This window comes from Myotis daubentonii, chromosome 5 (assembly GCF_963259705.1).
Source record: "Myotis daubentonii chromosome 5, mMyoDau2.1, whole genome shotgun sequence".
In the NCBI taxonomy this organism is placed as follows: Eukaryota; Metazoa; Chordata; class Mammalia; order Chiroptera; family Vespertilionidae; genus Myotis; species Myotis daubentonii.
Window position 1 is genome coordinate 98,375,442 of NC_081844.1, and position 18,486 is coordinate 98,393,927.

At 38.6% G+C, this 18,486-nt stretch overlaps 1 protein-coding gene across 2 annotated transcripts in view; it reads right to left on the bottom strand.

The window, feature by feature from the left end:
• The window catches only part of GABRB2 (gamma-aminobutyric acid type A receptor subunit beta2), a 198,863-nt gene that overhangs the window by 23,142 nt on the left and 157,235 nt on the right, over positions 1 to 18,486 (bottom strand). Inside the window, exons 7-10 of one of the 2 annotated variants that reach the window (XM_059699115.1) lie at positions 17,384 to 17,521; positions 15,338 to 15,490; positions 11,454 to 11,695; positions 6,850 to 6,963 (exon numbers count right to left, since the gene is read on the bottom strand). In XM_059699115.1, the coding sequence (XP_059555098.1) occupies positions 6,850 to 6,963; positions 11,454 to 11,695; positions 15,338 to 15,490; positions 17,384 to 17,521 (647 nt within the window). The remainder of the gene's footprint in view (positions 1 to 6,849; positions 6,964 to 11,453; positions 11,696 to 15,337; positions 15,491 to 17,383; positions 17,522 to 18,486) is intronic. The other variant, XM_059699116.1, reaches the window with a different exon arrangement.

Below are 18,486 nucleotides of genomic sequence, written 5' to 3' on the forward strand. Positions count from 1 at the left end.
TTCTATATTTGTTACAATGTTTCTTAAACTGCAGGCTCAGAGGCCGGCAAAGCAGGTGGGGAACGTTGGTTTCCTCCGTCACTGAAGCAAGCAAGCCTCATGTTAGTTTCAAGCTGCCTGGCTGCCAGCCGCCATCTTGGCTGGCAGTTAATTTGCGTATTGCCCTGATTAGCCAATGGGAAGGGTAGCGGTCGTACGCCAATTACCATGTTTCTCTTTTATTAGATAGGATATCTGTATTAATATTTTTTGTCTTCAATTCATCTTTATAGAGTAATAATGTTCAATCCTCAATCTTCTTTGGACATGACTTGACTTAGAATATTTTCCAATACCTTTACTTTAGAAGTATCCTATCTAACAATAGACAAAGATGCAAATTGACCGTACCTTCTCTACACCCAACATTGGCTAATCAGAACAATATGCAAATTAACTGCTAACAAAGATGGTGACTAATTTGCATATACTGGCTGGGAGCAAAGATTGAAGACACTGTAGAAGGAAGCCAAGCAACAGAGCCGAGGTAGCGGAGATGGGCGGGAGAGAAGCAGCAGAGATGGGTGGGGTAGGAGTGGCAGAGACAGGCGGGATAGGAGCGGAAGAGAAGGGCGGGGTAGGAACGGCAGAGATGGAATCGAAGTCTTATTCTTGCAGGAATCTTCCTGCAATGGGCCTCTAGTTTCTAATAAATAGCATTTGTGGGGGTTAGTTGCTTGATTCAACTATAAAATATTATTTTGATAGGTGAGTTGATAATTTGCTCTAATTATAACAGTTAAAACAAGCTTGGTCTTAAATCTTAATTTCTCCTCAAACTTTGCTTTTAAGATGTCTTTATCCTTATTTCTGATGTCTAGCTTTAGCTACAGTATCTGCATCTTTCTTTACTTCTTTTTTTGTTATCAAAGGTTTTTATAAGATGAATTGTCAGTTTTTTGTTCTTCTACCATAATGGTCCTCAGTCTTCCATGCTTCAGTGTATACCACAGAGATCTGAGAGAATAAAAGGTAGCTCCCTCAGCTTCCCAACGAAAAGTTTTAGTTTATAATGTCTCAGGTAGAATCAACAGTTTACACAAGCCTCCCAGGTGACCCCTGTGTAGTCAGTCTATGGTAGACCCAGTGAGAAATACTGTCATAGTAGTTATCCATGTTAATTTACAACATATCCTTCATCTTCAACCTCTTGATTCACAAGCTCTAAAAATGAAAAAGTAAATATTAAGTCCTTGTTATAAATTAGAAAACAAACACTTTCTCCCTTCTCAACAACACCCAACCTGATCTTTTTTACATATCTTTAGTATCTAATTTTAAAAAATATTTCAATTATTTTTTATTCTGTAACTTTAACTTCTGGAATTGTATAGCTTCAGTTTTGGATGCCACCCTTAGTTCTAAATGCTAGTATACTGCCTTTTCCTATTTTAAAGTTCCTCATATTGACTATCTTTTATTAGGGGCTAGACTTTTTTATTTAACTATTATTTTATTTTTTAAAATAAGCACTCTTGGATGCTATGTTCCCTAAGGACTTGGACTTGAATGTTGAGGATAAGACTGTCTTTCTTTTGTCTTTATACATCAATAATAATATTGTTAGGTTATATTTTCTTCCCTCCAGAACCCTGCCACATTTTCTGTTGTCTTACAAAATTTAATATTGCTATGGGGTAGTTTGAGACCAAAAAAGGTTTGAGACCTTTTTTTTTTTCCTTGTAGCTCATTCACTTTTTCTGAATGGAAGGTTAGCAATTTCAGAAGAATATAACAAGGAGGGAGTTAGATTGTCTAATTTTTAATCTTGGAATACAGTATATCCTTTTGGCCTACTGATTAATTTCGTTACAGATATGTATAAATATATAATATATAGCATAGCCATTAAGAGTGTAGCCTCTAGTCATATTTTCTGTTCAACCATTTCTTAGCTGTCTAACCTTAAGTTAATTACACTCTCTGGGTGTCAGTTAATCATTTGTGAAATCATAATAATATATGGCAATACTAGGGACTTATGACATAATATTTGTAAAATGTCTAAGCACAGAGAAGGCATTCAAGAATTACATATTAGTATAATTATTATAATTAGTTATTGATGTCAGATATAAATACAGTCATGTGCCACAAAATGATTTTTCAGTCAACAGTGGCCCACATTTCATAATCCCATAGATCAGCGGTTTTCAACCCGTGTGCCACAAGAATTTTTAAAATATGCAACACAAGGGCACTGACCTATTTTTTTATTAAATGTGTTTTTATTGATTTCAGAGAGAGGAAGGGAGAGAGAGAAGAGATAGAAACATTGATGATGTGGGAAAATCATCGATTGGCTGCCTCCTGAACCCACGACCCAAGCACGTGCACTGACCAGGAATCCAACCGTGACCTCCTGGTTCATAGGTTGACTCTCAACCACTGACCCACATGGGCTGGGCAAGGGCAGTGACTTCTTTTTCTTTAGAATGTAAAATAAAAAATGACAACAGCCAACACGACAATAGTTGTCCAGTGTGAATGAATCAAAATTATACTTTTTTTGGTCAATTGGACAAAATACATATTTTTTGGTATGGTGCAGAATTTTACTATTTAAGTTTGTGTGCACCATGAGATAAAAAAGGTTGGAAATTCCTTCCATGGATTATAATAAAGTTACAGCCATTTCTATGTCTTAGGACAACACATTACTCATGTTTGTGGTGATGCTGGTGTAAACAAACCTACTGCACTGCCAATCACATAAAAGTATAGCACGTACAATCATGCATGGTGCCTAATGCTTATGCAATAATAATAAACACCTATGGTACTGGTTTGTGTATTCACTATAGTATATTTTTGTTACTATTTTAGAGTGCACTCTTTCTGCTTATTAAAAAAGCAGCTTGCTGCAAAATAGTAGGCTGTGTTATGCAAGCAGCAACCTCATACATCTCCTCCTGTTTACTGTGTATCTTGATTGCATCATTATCTCTTGTGCTTGATTTAATCTCGTGCTGTTTTTTTTGTACAGTAACATGCTGTACAGCTTGTAGCCTAGCAGCAATAGGCTCTGCTCTATAGCCTGGTGTGGAGGAGGCTGAGCCAACTAGGCTTGTGTAAGTGCACGAGGTTCGTGCAGTGACGAAGTCACTTAATGATGCATTTCTCAGAACATACCCCATTGTTAAGGGACACATGGCTGTATTTTTTCTATTCCATTTTTCCATCTACACTTCATTGACATCATGGTTCTGCATGTTTAAACCACCGTCCTGTCCTATGTATTTACTGTGTTTACTCTAAGAGGTTTATATCTCTACATCTCTTTTCCTCTGCATTTGGCATTTTTTTCTATAGCCTGAAATTTGTGTTAACGCCTTGATGTTTGCCATACTGATTCTCTTTCTTACTATTTTAGATTTAGTTATTAGTTTCTATGAAGACTGTTTTGCTTTCATTTTGCCTCCTTAATTACCTTTTGTTTATCATCTCATCCTTAATCTTTTGTTTTATATTCTCTTTCAATTTTTGGTAAAAATAAAAAAAAACATTTATTATGAAAACATTTAATTTATCAAAAAGTAATCTTTCCCCCAATAAAAGAGTCATTATCTGTCTTTTGCATGCTGAGTTTCACTCTGTTGCTCATGTATGTGTGTTGGGGTGCAGGGGAGGGAGAGAAGAAGGAGGAAGGAAGGGAAAGAGAGAGAGAAAGAGGGAGAGAGAGAAAAAGGAAATGGACTCATTGGCAGTTTTCCTGAATGGTTGCCATGTTGTTTCCTTGTTTAGATGCCTCATTTTGATGTGGACCTTCTTATAAGGTCTTCCCATTTGCTCAACTACAGCTTGAGTAGATTTCTTTGGACTCTGCTTGCAGCAACGTTGGCTCTGCTTATGCATCTCTGCCTCTCTGCAGAGCCTCAGTTTGAGTTGAGTGTTTTGTTCTATTGCTGTTTTACTCTATGGCCTTGGACAGAGAGGAGAAAAAGTGCACATGGGTTTTTAGATACATTATCTCCACTTCTCTAAGACTTTTGACAACTGGACACAAACATCAGTTTTCTATTTGTCATTTTAAGGGCTGGGTTGTGTGTGTGTGTGTGTGTGTGTGTGTGTGTGTGTGTGTGTGTCCGTATACTGCCATGCTCTCATATGGTGCTAATAGGTATGTACACCATAGCAGAAATTTTCTGGGGAACAATTTGGCAATGTGGATCACTGTTTGAAAGACACTTTTTGACCCAGAAATTCCATGTTAAGAAATATATTAGGAGTCAGTCATGTACAAACAAATCAGGAATGGGATGCTTATTTTAGACTTATTTATAATAGAAAAACACTTAGAAACAATGCAAATATCTAACAACAGGTATTCATTCCATAAATTATGGTACATAAATTCAATAAAATGTCTTGTAGCTATTAGAAATGATGTATACTTTAAGTATATAAAGAGGTTAAGTGGAAAACAGCAGTATACACAATAGTAGAACAAAATTATGTATATAAACACATCACTAATTGTGAATAAAAGGCAATGTTGACAATGATTATATCTAGGTGTGGGGGTTTAGGTGGTTTACATTGCCTTTTGCACTTTTTATAAAAAATAATGATCCTGTGTTAGTTTTATAGTCAGAAAAATAGTAATAGTAATAGAGCAACAAAGGAACTCCTTGAGAAACATATACTCCCTGCTATCACCTCCAGAATATAGCAACTATTGAGTGCTCTTTGCCTGGCACCATATAAGGCCCTTAACTATCTAATTTAATGCTCACAGTAGCTCAATGGGGCAGAAATTAGCGTTTCACTTTTCAGTTGAGGAACTTGAGGGATGGAAAGGTTAAACACATCTAATGGCACATGGCTCATGAAAGACCATGCCTGAATGTGAGCCCAGTTGAGTATGATTCGAAAAGGCATCAGCTTCCCAGTGCATCCTGCTGCCTGTGAGGATTGTGTCATATATCTTGATGCTTTTACAAGTTACAGGTTTAACAGCTCATTATTCAAAGTTTTGAATACTGGTCCTTGTTTCACAGTTCACACATGAACCCGAAAGAGGACTCAGGTGATAGAATAGACATACCAAACAAAGGAGAGTATCTCAGAGGGAAGGCAGGGCTGGGTGGGAAGAGATCAACCAAACAACTTGCATGCATATATGCATAACTCATGGACACAGACAATAGGGTGGTGAAGGCCTAGGGTGGGGTGGTTGGGGAGGGGCAGGCTAGAAGGGGTCAATGGGAAAAAAGGAGACATGTTTAATACTTTCAACAATAAATATTTTAAAAAGCAGAAGACATTAAGATTCATATTTCAATGTAAATAATTGAGCATTCTCTTTAACATGTCATCAGGGTATCATTAACTCTTTCAAGCTATCAATTGAACAATTTAATGCACCAAAGAGACACATTTTCTTTAAAATATCCTCATGTAACTTTACCCAGTCATTAGACCAATCATGTAGTATACTTTGATTTTGATTTTGAAAAAATACAACTGTTTTCATCATAAACCTAAACTCCAGCTGTAGAACATTTTCTAAATCATTAACATTCTACCCAAATACAGCCCAATCAAATCAGTCTACTTCAATTTCAAAAACAGTAGCTAGAATTCAAAACAAGAACAACACAAACGAGAGAGCCTGAGAGAACAGACATAGTAGGGACTGGATCTTTAGGGGATTAGGACTAAAATAGTGATGAACAGAGTTTCAAACATCTCCTGGAATCTAGTTTATCATACTCTGTTACTATATGTAATACAACAAGTAACCAAGGTAAAAAACAACTTAAAGTCGTTATTTAATAGGTTAACCATCCTTGTTCCCCACCCCAAGCGCAATAATAATGGGTAATGAGGAATTTGAGGTCAGGGCAATAAAATTAAGGAAGAACATGATACTCAGAAGATACAAAAATGACAGCTCATCTGGCATCAAGTCCTCATAAGAAAGATTCACAAGCATTTAATATCATTCACTACCTCACCAAGAAATAGAAATTAAAAAAAACTGGAGTCGGTCAAGTAGTGTGTGATAAGGTAAAATGGTGACAATCATCATCATCATCATCATCATCACCATCCTTTTCTTCCTTCTCCTCTTCCTGCTCCTCCTCTTCCTCCTCCTCCAATATGGAGGTCAATATGAATGACAATTTGCTAATTAAGAACTGCAAGCACAGAAACTCAGAAACTAAACTCTAAGCAGTAGCCTTACTACTGGCTTTTTTGGGAAAATTTCATTCAAGAGTTTTGATGCAGAACAATGTCAATCACTGCCTCCTTTCTATCAATAAGATAGTGCTGGGTGTGCCAAGATAATACTTATTTGTAAAATAAGTAATAACGAAACAACAAGGACTTGATGCAAACATAACATTCCTCGGCACAAATTCATAACCTAGGACAAAAACAAGTTCCTCAGTTCTGAGCCAACCAACAGGAGAAATGCACAATTCTTCTTCACCTATTCCACTAGCCCACAGACACACAAGAGCACTGAGGAATGGCAGGTACGGGATGACACTCTACCCGCTCAGTACAAATGAACAGGAATCTCAAGAGATGATCCACTTGGTTTCTTTCTCTAGCACAACAAGCTCGACTGAGTGGAACACTGAAGCTTAGATTCATCGTGGCTGCATTTTACAAAAGCAAACCTGGGAAACCCCCATTAGGGTCTCACAAAAACATTTAACGTATTGTATTCCCACATCTCTGTGGGTACAAGTCCATAGGTTATCTGCAAAGAACGCATACATTGTTTTAAAGGGAACAGCTCAACAAATTGTCCCCAACAGAAATACAAATAAATGGATTAAAAACTGGCTAGCTAACCGTATATAGAGAGAAATCGTAATTGGTAGTCCGTCTAGTTGGGGAGAAGCTTCCAGTTGGGTCCCACAAGGATCGATATTGGGTCCCATTTTGTTTAATATCTTTATAAAAAATCTGGAAGACAAAGTAGAGAATGTGCTAATTAAATTGACTGATGCCACTAGATGAAGATTGGTGGTTAAAGTAAACTACATATAGATAAATGCCACTGGTCTTTAGAAAGACTGACAATCACAGAGAATAGGACTTCTATTTACTTGTATCTTTTTAATGTATTAAAAAAACCAATTCCAAGCACAAGAAATAAATAGATTTAAAAGATCTCCGTGGCTTTGTATAACACAAACTTAGGCACAATGGATAAAGACAATATAGACATAATACCCATAAATGTAGAAAATGCAGAATGAAGAATGCCCCCACACAGAGGTATTTTTGGTGCAGCTTTACTTGGAAAACTGGTGGCTATGGATCTCTCAAAAATAATTTCAGGTATGCAAGAATCAACGTGGTGTAAAGGCAGGAGTAACTAAATTCTCAAAAATGTATATATTCAGTTATTAGCAGACAAATAAACAAGAAAACAACATAAAGCTTAAATGCAAAAAAGAGAGCTGAAAACTTGAAGAGATAAGCAAGAAAAGTACATAACATTAATCCAAAGCAAATTCTATAAGGACACACACACACACACACACACACACACACACACACAAATAGAAGAATGCAAGGGATAATTGGAAGGACTCTTCTAACATTAGGAGAGAGACTCTTTTTTTTTTTTTTAACATCTCTAGAAGACACTTGGGAAAAGGAAATGTTAAGTAGACCTCTTGTTGGTTTGAGGTTTATTTTAAAAATCTTAGGATTTTGTAACTTAATCTGTCACATTGAAGACAACTGGAAAGTGACATTGCTTGTCAGTCATGGACTCTCATGTAGACAGGTGGGTTTTTTAGGTGAAATGAGTATATAATCTAATGTGGAATCAGCTTTTCAGTTTGGTATTATTTTTTCACTTGTTAGCATAGCGGGTCACACTCTGGATAAGGCCTGGAAAACCCAGCGCAAGCCTCAGAAATTTTGTTAACTTTGCTGTTCAACCTTGAAAACTTGACTTTCCTGAAAAGTTTTAGTTTCTGCATTAAATGACAGGATAAGAACTGTATTAAGATCTGCAGGTACTCTTGCTAACAAAATAATGACTTACAGGAAGTTAATACAGAGCAGAGATGGACAAATGTGAAAGCGTGCCGTGGAAGCAACGTTGGCGCCTGCGTGCAGGCTTCCACTTCCACTCCTCCCTGACCTCAGCACAGACGGCACAGCATCAACCTCACTTTGGATGACCTGACTTGCAGCTCCCATCTCTAGGAAACCATCAAAAGGAACATGAAAAAGCCAATCCCCTCCCTACTGGCTGATTTTTCCAAAGAAGCCAACAATACTTAGCTGATTAGATGTGCCCAATCTTTGGGCAACAAAAAATAACTTAAGAATTACAGTTGGAAAAAAGGGACATTATTGATTTAAAAAAATAGGGTGGTACTATCATGACACTCGCACAAAGAAAGCTCTGTGCAGTCAGAGCCCCATGTGGGTCTCCCCTAACCTTTCATGCTGGGGTCAAAAGGAAACCAGGGCATCTGAAAGGCTAGCTGGTCACCTTTCTGTCTTAAGCTAATCAAGGAGCTGTGAATATTCTGACCTCAGAAATGACTGATACCATTTGAAGTAGTTCATATGCTATGGATTCTAAAGCTAATACCTGTTGATGATACATGATTTCCCTGCTTTGATTTTACAACTTCTGACCTGAAACATTTCTCCGCAGATAATTCCCTTTTTTAGGGATGGGACTGCATCCTATAAGCCAGGGGTCGGCAAACTGTGGCCCCTTGAGTGTGGCTCTTCCACAAAATACAACGTGCGGGCGCACACGTACAGTGTGATTGAAACTTCGTGGCCACACTCAAGGGGCCAAAGAGCCGCATGTGGCTCGCGAGCCGCAGTTTGCCGACCACTGTTATAAGCTATTTGTGTAAAATACACAAGCAAGCTTTGTCAACAGGTCTAGATGGATAATGTCTACTGTGTATAACATTTTAACATTTTACTAATATTTTCCACTTACTGAGTGCATACCATGTACTGAGGACTATGTTACACCCTCTAAACAGTATCACAAACACTCTTCATAAAAAACGATGAAAGAGGAATTAACCGTGTTTTACAGATGGGGCAACTGAAGGTTAGCGAGACTCATTTTCTTTTGCCTATTGTCACACAACTATTAAACGGAGAGTAAGTCTTGCACTTGACTGACATCAAAATAGTTCTTCGCTAACATTGTGCTAAATGGTAACTCCTCTGTTCCAATGCTATGCTTGGTGATCAAAGAAAGTGGAGAAACCACCTGTCTTAGAGAGTTTAAGACTAGGACAAACATTGTTTCTGGGCCTCAGTTTCTCATTACTTAAAGTCAGAGAATTGGACTAGAGCAGGGGTCTTTAGCTGGGTGACATTGACATTCTGGGAGGGACGATTCTTTGTTATGGGGGAAGCTGCATGATGCACCATCGCTGTTCAGCAGCATCCCTGGCCTGTATCTACTCACTAAGTACCAGAAGCAACCCCCTCCCCCCTGTTTTGACAACCCATAATGTCTGCATGCCCAGAGATCCCTGGGGCTTGGCTGCCTGCGTTTTGGTCACTGCACTAGAAGAAGTGTAGGTATGTATGTTGTTCTCTCGCATTCTATATTCTGAATTGTGGGTCCACCGTCAGCCCAGAGAACCAGCTTTTTCACCACCACAGGGCACCTCCACCTCAGTACCCTGAATTTAAAACCATCAGTTTGCTGTCAACATGCCACTCTCTAGGTCTTAAATTTGTCATTTAAATGCAAATTGGTCTAAAAAAATTGGAAAGATGAAAGTGAAAAAAAAGATCGGATGGTATTAAGTCAGCTTTGCATTAGGCAATTGATTTAGACTCATTTCAAATGGCAGGAATATGAGACAGCTTTTATTTATTTATTTATTCATTTTCTTTCCTTTATTAAGGCCCCTGTATCAGGGCAATCATAAAATGGGTTCAAATAGCACAGCCCGAGAGCCTCAATGCTACGTTGGAATCTATGGACAGTTTTCAGTAACTGAAACCTCAGACCAGCGGTTCTCAACCTGTGGGTCGCGACCCCTTTGGGGGTTGAACTACCCTTTCATAGGGGTCGCCTAAGACCATCCTGCACATCAGATATTGACAATACAATTCATAACAGTAGCAACATTACAGTTATGAAGTAGCAACAAAAATAATTTTATGGTTGGGTCAGAACATGAGGAACTGTATTTAAAGGGCCAGAAGGTTGAGAACCACTGCCTCAGACACTAGAAAAAAACTAACAGTTTCCCAGGTCTTGGTTCCTTGGCTTTCAAGGGCCGTATGTAAGATTTGCATCCTTACAAATAACATCTCCCAGGAAAGGAGTGCCTTTGGTTAGAGAATAGCCCATCAATTATCAGACATATGGATAAGTGGAGACATTAGTGAGTCAGCCGCTTTCACTGGATTTGCTCCAAATAAAACTCAATGATAGATGTTATTTATGTTCGTCTATCCTTGGAATTAAATTGATGTTCGAAATATTAAAACATCAGTTATATAATCAGTGGCATGGTTAACAGTTCCAGAGGTTTAGAAGAATTACTGTCTTCCTAGTTCCAGTACTCTGAACTACGATGCTCAGGCATACCTCAGGGCAATCAAATCAGAATATCTAGGGAAGACACCCAGCCTTCAGTATTTTTACTGCTCTCCCAGTCATTCAACCAGGTGCTGAAGGCTGAGAGTTACTGCCTTAAAGAATGAACCAGTTTATAACTGGGAATTATTCTTTGCCTATGCCCGATTTAAGCAGGATAGTGGCCTCCTGTAGTCAAATGCTTCAGTGATTTTAAGTGGCACATGTGCAAGGCATTCAGTAATTATCTGTCACTTAAGGAGAAAACGATTCTTTTCTCCCCTCCCCCTGCCCCCCCTCCTTCTGATGACTTCAAAGAGAAAGTCTCAGTTTGCTGCTGGTAAGTCTTAAATACATCTCTGTACTCGTTTATCTCCCTTCTAAATCCAAGAGCATGCAGAGCTCAGGCCCCGAGCCTTCATCTAGTATAACCTAGTATTTAATAACATCATTAAAATTTTTATTTATACCTAAGCTTATCTTTTAGCAAGTAATACTGATTTGTGTGATACGGAATTTCCTTTTCAAATAAATTTAAAAAATGTGAGTAAAATTCAAGAACTATAAAGTAAATAATAGCACACATCATACTCATAGATTGAAAAAGTCACCAAGGTGGTTTTCAGGTGACTGTGGTCTGGGCATCCCTAGTGTCAAGGTAAAGGGCATCTAAATGTTGTGCCACAGATTTGGGCTGTAATTATGCCTCCATCGCTAATTATCTTCATGATTTGTGGAAAATTACCCGTTCTCTTCCCTGGGCCATGGTTTCCTCATTTGTTAAACAAGACCTTTGACCTATATTGCTGGCATTCTTCTATGAGTTTAAGAAGCAAGGAAGGCCTGCCCCCACACTTACCTTGTTGACATCCAGGCGCATCTTCTCACTGTTGGCGCTCGCCTTCTCGGCTGCTTTCTTTTGGCGTTGGGGTCCCCTCCCAAAGAAGATGTAGTTGACCAAAGCATATTCCAGAAGGGCCATAAAAACAAAGACAAAGCACCCCATCAGGTACATGTCAATGGCCTTCACGTAGGGGATTTTAGGGAGAGTTTCCCGGAGGTGAGTGTTGATGGTGGTCATTGTAAGGACAGTTGTAATTCCTGGAAAAAGAAAAAAAGAGAGTTAGAATAATGATGCTCCTGTGTCCTTGCTGCTCTCATTACAGCTGGAAAGATTACCGTACTCTTTTAGTCATTCCTATATGCCACAAAATATTTACTGGGCACTTATTATAGTCCAGCTCTGTGACAGGCCCTGGAGATATGCACAAATTATCTATTTGTAATAAACATTACTTATTTAGAATCATTCTTTAGTTATATTTATATATTACAGTTATATACCTAATGGGAGGGGGTTGAAAAGTGATTTAGATGTTGCTGTGTTAGATACCTGTAGGCTGTATGTTGAGAATATAGAGGAAACACATGTTTTGGAGTTCCTTTTTGAAGAATGAGTGGGAGTGACCCAGACAACCCAGGACTGACGTCAGGGCATTGGTGGTGGAGAGAGCTTTCTGTGTGGGGTGAAGGTGTACAGCTCACTGAAAGATTCCCAGAAAGTCAACGTGAGTACGTGAGGATATGGTGGGGAGAATGGTAAGGAGACTGAACGTTAAGTAAGAGCTACATCATGGAGGGCCATATATACACAGCCTAATGAGGCGTTTGAACTTGAAATTATAGGCAATGTGGGGCCACTGGCCAGCTTGGAGCAGGGAGATATAGGGACAAATTGTGTTTATGATAGAGAAGCATACAAGACAGGAATAAAGAATACTCCTTAAAGTGTCCCCCCCACCATCGAATAATTTGTTAGGAAGGGGAAATAAAATAATTACAACAGTACAAAAATCAATCAATGCATTTTATAGATGATATGGACAAAGGATTGTAAAAATGTGGAAACTGCAGATGGAGGATAATAGAGAAGTTGAAACCTAACCTTCATGTTTCTAAATTGGGCACCGAGGCATGTAATACACAGATAAATTATACAGAAGTATTGCAAGATTCCTTATGGAAAATGCCACACTAAGCAATGGCATTTATAATTATAATTATTCGTCCAGCTATGTAAGCACCGCTAACTGGGGGAGTAGTTTCCCTCAAAGGTATGATTGGAGGGATAGACATTGCTATGCAGGAAAAAGCACGGGGGTCCAGAGTCCCTGGTAGGATAAGTTCCTTGTGAAAATAGGCAGAGCTCAGAGTCAAGAACCCGCAGGTGGGAGGTTAGGCAGTCTACATATGAACTGGGACCTCTCCAACTCAGAAACCTGTCCTTAAACACTACCTAATAACACATCCCAGAAGTTACGTTTCATTTCTGTGATTTTTTTTTTTGGAACATAAGTTTCCTGATTTAATTTTCTCTCTCTAATAAGATCATAATTTTTGTCTTTTTTGTATACATGCGCCTAAAACAAATATAGAAAAAATAATTTTTTAATAGATATGTGTGTTTTTTTAATTGATTTTAGACAGAGAAGAAGGGAGAGGGAGGGAGAGGGAGAGATAGAAACGTCAATGAGAGAGAAAGATCTATCAACTGTCTCCTGCATGTCCTTCAGTGGGGATTAAGCCCACCACCCAGGCCTCTGGCCTGACCAGGATTTGACCCAGTGACATTTTGGTGCATAAGTCGATGCTCAACTACTGGGCAACACTGGCTCAGCAGAAAAAATAAATTTGAGCATCTGATTCTGAGCATGACCAGAAAAACCCTGGCCTTGCTTTAGAGCTAAGTGTCTTACAGTTCTCAGATGTTTCTTTTTTATTACAATATGAATCTTTTTGAAACATTTCCCAATTTCATTTTTCTCTTCTTTATGTCAACCACAGATTATCCTGTATGGCATGTATATCATAAAACTGACAACGCTGATTTTACTATTTATCTAAATCTCATTTTAAGGCATTTCTGACCTAGTAATAAATTGTTCACATAGGGAGATGGATGAATTGGGGGAAAAAGAGGAGAGAGAGAGAAAGAGAGAGAGAGAGAGAGAGAGAGAGAACTCATCAATATGGACAACAGTGTGGTGATTGCGGGGGGTGGGGGGGGTGGAAGAGGGTATAGAAGGGATAAATGGGGATGGAAAAAATAAAATAAAATTTATATAAAGAAGTAAATATATTACTTATTATTCATGTAATAGACATAAAATAGATAACAAATATTCACTTTGAAATAAGATATTTACAAATTTCATTCATTCCTTTATTCAGCAAATATTTACTGAACATCATTTTCTATGAGAGACACTATAGATGTAATGGAAGCAAAATTAGATATTGACCTTTCTGCAAAGGATCTTCCAGTACCAGGAGGAAAATGACATCAGAAACCAAAAGAATGCGTAACAGTGGCTGGCCTACAGAGGGGAGCTCTCTAGCACTTTAAGAGGTTAAGGCACAGGGATTGGACTCAGAACAGGAGGTCATTACTTCTCCCTTCCTTCCTTGAACTACCACAATCTAAGCTCAACACAGCAGCCAACGTGATTCCTTCAAAACTGAAATAAAATCATGTTAATTCTTTGCTCAATAACTCTGTTGCTCAGCATAAAAGTGAAGCCTTTATTATGGCCCCCAAACCACTTCATAATCTTTCCGTCCCCGCGCACACACACTACCCTAGCTCCTGAACTCTCTCTGCATTTGCCTCACTGCCACCTCATTGACGTGCTCACGGACTGGAATATTCTTATCCAGGTAACTGTAGCTTTTCATCCTCTTCAAGTCTGTTCCATTGACAATTTCTGAGTAAATTCTACCCTGATTATTCTAAACTATACCCCCTGGCATAACTAACCTCCCCCTTGCTTACTTCCCTCAATAGACTGACCATATTATATAATTTGCATGGCTATTCAATTTATTGTCTATCTTTTACTGCTGGAACATAACTTCCAGAAGGGCACAGATTCATCTCCAGTGCTGAGAGTATCTGGCAGGGCACATAGTAGGCATTCAACAAGTACTGGTTGAGTGAATAAATAAATGACTTCTCCAAGGAAGTAACAGTTGCATTGAGATCTCATAGTGGAGGAGTTAACATTTCAAAATTGAAAGAAATCAGTCAGAATTCAAAGTAATAAAGATCGTGTAAAAGGTCATAAATTTACCATATCTGGAGTTAGCATCATAAAAATGTCCATGAAATAGAATTTATTCTCTTTCTTTGGTCTTATAACAAAAGAAAAATCAAGCATTAGATATCTGATGCCATAGATTATTTCCCCAAATTTTTGCTTGGTTTTCTCCTGTCCCCTGCCATGCCAGTCCAAAATATTCATAAGACTTTAGACTTCTTTCTGCTTAGCTACTTTTTACACACTACATTTCCTGTTTTTTTGCTCAGAACAACAAAAAGATGGGAGGGACATCTTCCCAGGTAAAGAAGCGCAGATAGAAATTTAATAATTATCAAGCGATATTACAGGAATTATGCTTCAATAAAAATATCACACGGATGGGACTAATTACATTACCAACAGCTATCTAGTTAACTAATTTTGACATGAAAGAGCTTTAATATGTGTTTAATTGATTTAACGCTGAATCAGATCACCCAAAGTCTCAGAGTCAAATCCTTGTAATGTGTGCAGTCTGGTTTCCTCATGTGTTACAAATTCCAGGGAAGGAAAGTGCATTTTCGGACACACATGCATGCACACACTCGCACACACACGCACGCATGCATGAGTCAACTTCGCAAGCAGACAGAAAATGGCTTACCTAATGCCACTCTTGCAGCTGAAGCATCGTAATTAATCCAGAAGGAGACCCAAGAGAGGATAGTGATCAGGATGGAAGGCATATACGTTTGCAGGATAAAGTATCCAATGTTTCTCTTCAACTTAAAACTGAGGGACAACCTGGGATAGGAACCTAGAAAGGCAATTTTAGATCATCATTACCAATCAATACTTGTAGGATACTTTCCTTTAAAGGCCCCGAAACAGTCTGTATATTTTCCTAAATTCAAGTTTAGCTTCTGGTGAAGAGTAAACACTTTCTTCTGCAAAAGATGTCTGAGAACACTAGGTTTTTAATTAACAGGAGTTACTCCATGTTGACTACATCCCATTCTCATCATTAACAGAATTCCCGGTTTTCTCTGCTCGGCCTCATGTACTGGATCAAAAAATACTCATTATCTAAAACTGTGACGACAAGACAATTTGGGACAGTCCCTTTGTTCCCCCTCAATTGTTTCTTAGCTAGTCCTCCCGTTAAGGTATGTTTTGCATATAAGAATCAGGTTGCACACTCTGATGCTAGTAAAAGATAGCTAGCTCTACACACACAAAGCACCAGGGTTGTTTTAAGTCTGGATCAATGGCTGTACTTCAGACAATGCAGCAACTCCCTGAAATTTCTGGATGGGTTTCAAGTGTAGGCATTATTTTTTTTTTTCTAAAATCAGTGTATTCATCCAAGTTCTAACGCAGGGGTGGGGAACGTCCGGCCCATGGGCCACATAAGGCCCGCAAATCGTCTGGACTGGCTCTGCCAAGGCATGAGGGGGAGTTAATTAAATGTTTGACCAATAGAGCAGGCTAATGTTTAAGCTGATAATTTTGTCTGGCCCGCGAATGCTGTCATAAATATCCAAACGGCCCGTGGCAGAAATAAAGATTCCCCACCCCGTTCATAAAGGGATCCCCGACCTACTCAAAGGTGGAGAATCACTATTCCTGAGAAATATCTGTGGGAGATACAACTAAAGCATCACATTCCTGAAGCGGGATCCTTTGATTGTGGTGACATGGGATTTATACTTTAGACAGTGTATGTAACAGAGCACAGCCTTAGAACATAAATAGTTCACACTGATAAACAGTGTCTTAATATGAAAGTAAGAGTATTTTAAGTAGGAACTCATTTCTACAGAGTTTCAGCAATTCAAAAGACTTCATACTGACGAAAAGTTTCTGTGATTATTGATCTTTTTTTTTTTTAAAGCCAAAGCCTACACTGTATTCTTACTAAGTCATGCAACTCTTGCCTGAAGTTGTTTTTAGGGACAGGAAGTACCCAAATCAGAGGGGAAAGTTAAAATTTACAGTTATAGGGCTAGCCTAGCTATTTTCATGTGCGGGATTCACTTCAATGAGACAGACATATTCCTGTGGGCTGATGATTTTCCCCCTTAATGAGTGATGCAGCAAATTACCACTTTACTGGGCTTTCTTGTTAAAAATTTGTGCTGATGAAACCAAGTTTGACAACCTGAAACCTCAATACTAGTAGGGTAAGGGCAGCAAAGTCATCAGGATAACCTCAGGATCTGGAAAGGTGTTTACCTGCAAAACAGGGAGTCACACTACATAAAGCAATTCCCGTCCTCCGAGGGAAATGTGAAATTCTCCTACCCTACTCTCTTCAGAGAATTTCGCTGTGGTCAGACTTGAGTGAACTGTGACTTGGTTATTCCCAGTGTATTTGAAAGAATGATGGTCAATTCTGTGAGATGCATAAAATCAGGGGAACAACTGACCCGGGTCTTCATTCCTTTCTCTATTCTGTGTACAACAATTAGTCCCTTCGTTGGCCAATGAGAGAGACAGCGCTAAGTCTCTCAGCATTGCTGGGGGTGCCTTCAGGAAAATAACCAGATGGGCTGCAAATGAGCAGTGGGCTTGCTGGGGACCTGAGGGTTTCCAGCAGATCTGTCTTCTAGAGTCACTATCCTTCTCTGGGACCCGATCCTGATATAAGTGACCCCTGTTTATAAACTATGATGGCTCTTTTACCTTAGCCCTCTTCCCTGATACAAACCTGTGGAGAAAACAACCTTCTTGGTGATGAGTTTGTAGTCTACAATAGAGAACTGTGGAAGTTCAATCTTTGTCACTCCTGTTACTGCTTTATCTTCCCCACGCCAGTAAAACTCAATGTCGTCAGTGGTATATCCATCTGTACAGAAAACATACACACACACATACAGACGCACAAAATGAAAAACAGACAGACAGAATAAGGTTAGTAGATGAATTATGTAAATGACAATAGCTATAGTTAGAGGGCATTATTATATGTTAGGTACCATGCTAAGCACCTCAAGTATATTAGCACATTTAATCCCCACAACAAACTCATGAGGGAAGCATAATTAGGCCCCCAAGAGGAATCACAGGCTCAGAGAGATTAACAGCTCACATTAAGTCTTGCAACTAGGAAGTGGCATAGTTAGAACTTGAACCTAGATTTATCTGAGTATGAATCTCATTCTCTCAAACATTATCATATTATTATATAACCCTGATGGCACTCTAAGAGAAGACAAAAGAAGAGGAATATCATTTAAGTTATCAATATAGCACTGAATACTATCAAACTCCCCCCTCCATGTAAGATATTTGAGTTTTAAGTCGGAAGAGAAATGATTATTAAGGGAGTCATTAATTTGTTAATATTCGTAGACATGACTTCCAAATTTGATTTTGTAGCATATCTGAATTCCAAAATTCTCTCCAAAACAAACCTCAAAACAACATTGATTCTAATAGTTTCAAGAAATAAATACAAATGTATTGTGTACACTACCAATGCACAGTGCATTTAGGAGGTATACTTCCATTCATTCAACAACTATTTACTGAGCATCTACTATGCTCATCGATGCACAGATGCTGGGGATAGGACTCTGTACAATAAAGGCATGTCCTCTGTTATAATGATATTTTCAATCCGTGGGGCAGAGTAGAATAAGCACACATATTCTAATAAGTAAGCACATATATAACTGCAACGAATAACCACGTATTAGATTGTAAACAATGCTGTACAGGGAAGCATGCAATGAAATCCAGTGAATACTGATATTATACGAACTAATCCCCCACAACCTCCCATAAAAGCATATATTATCTATGTGTATC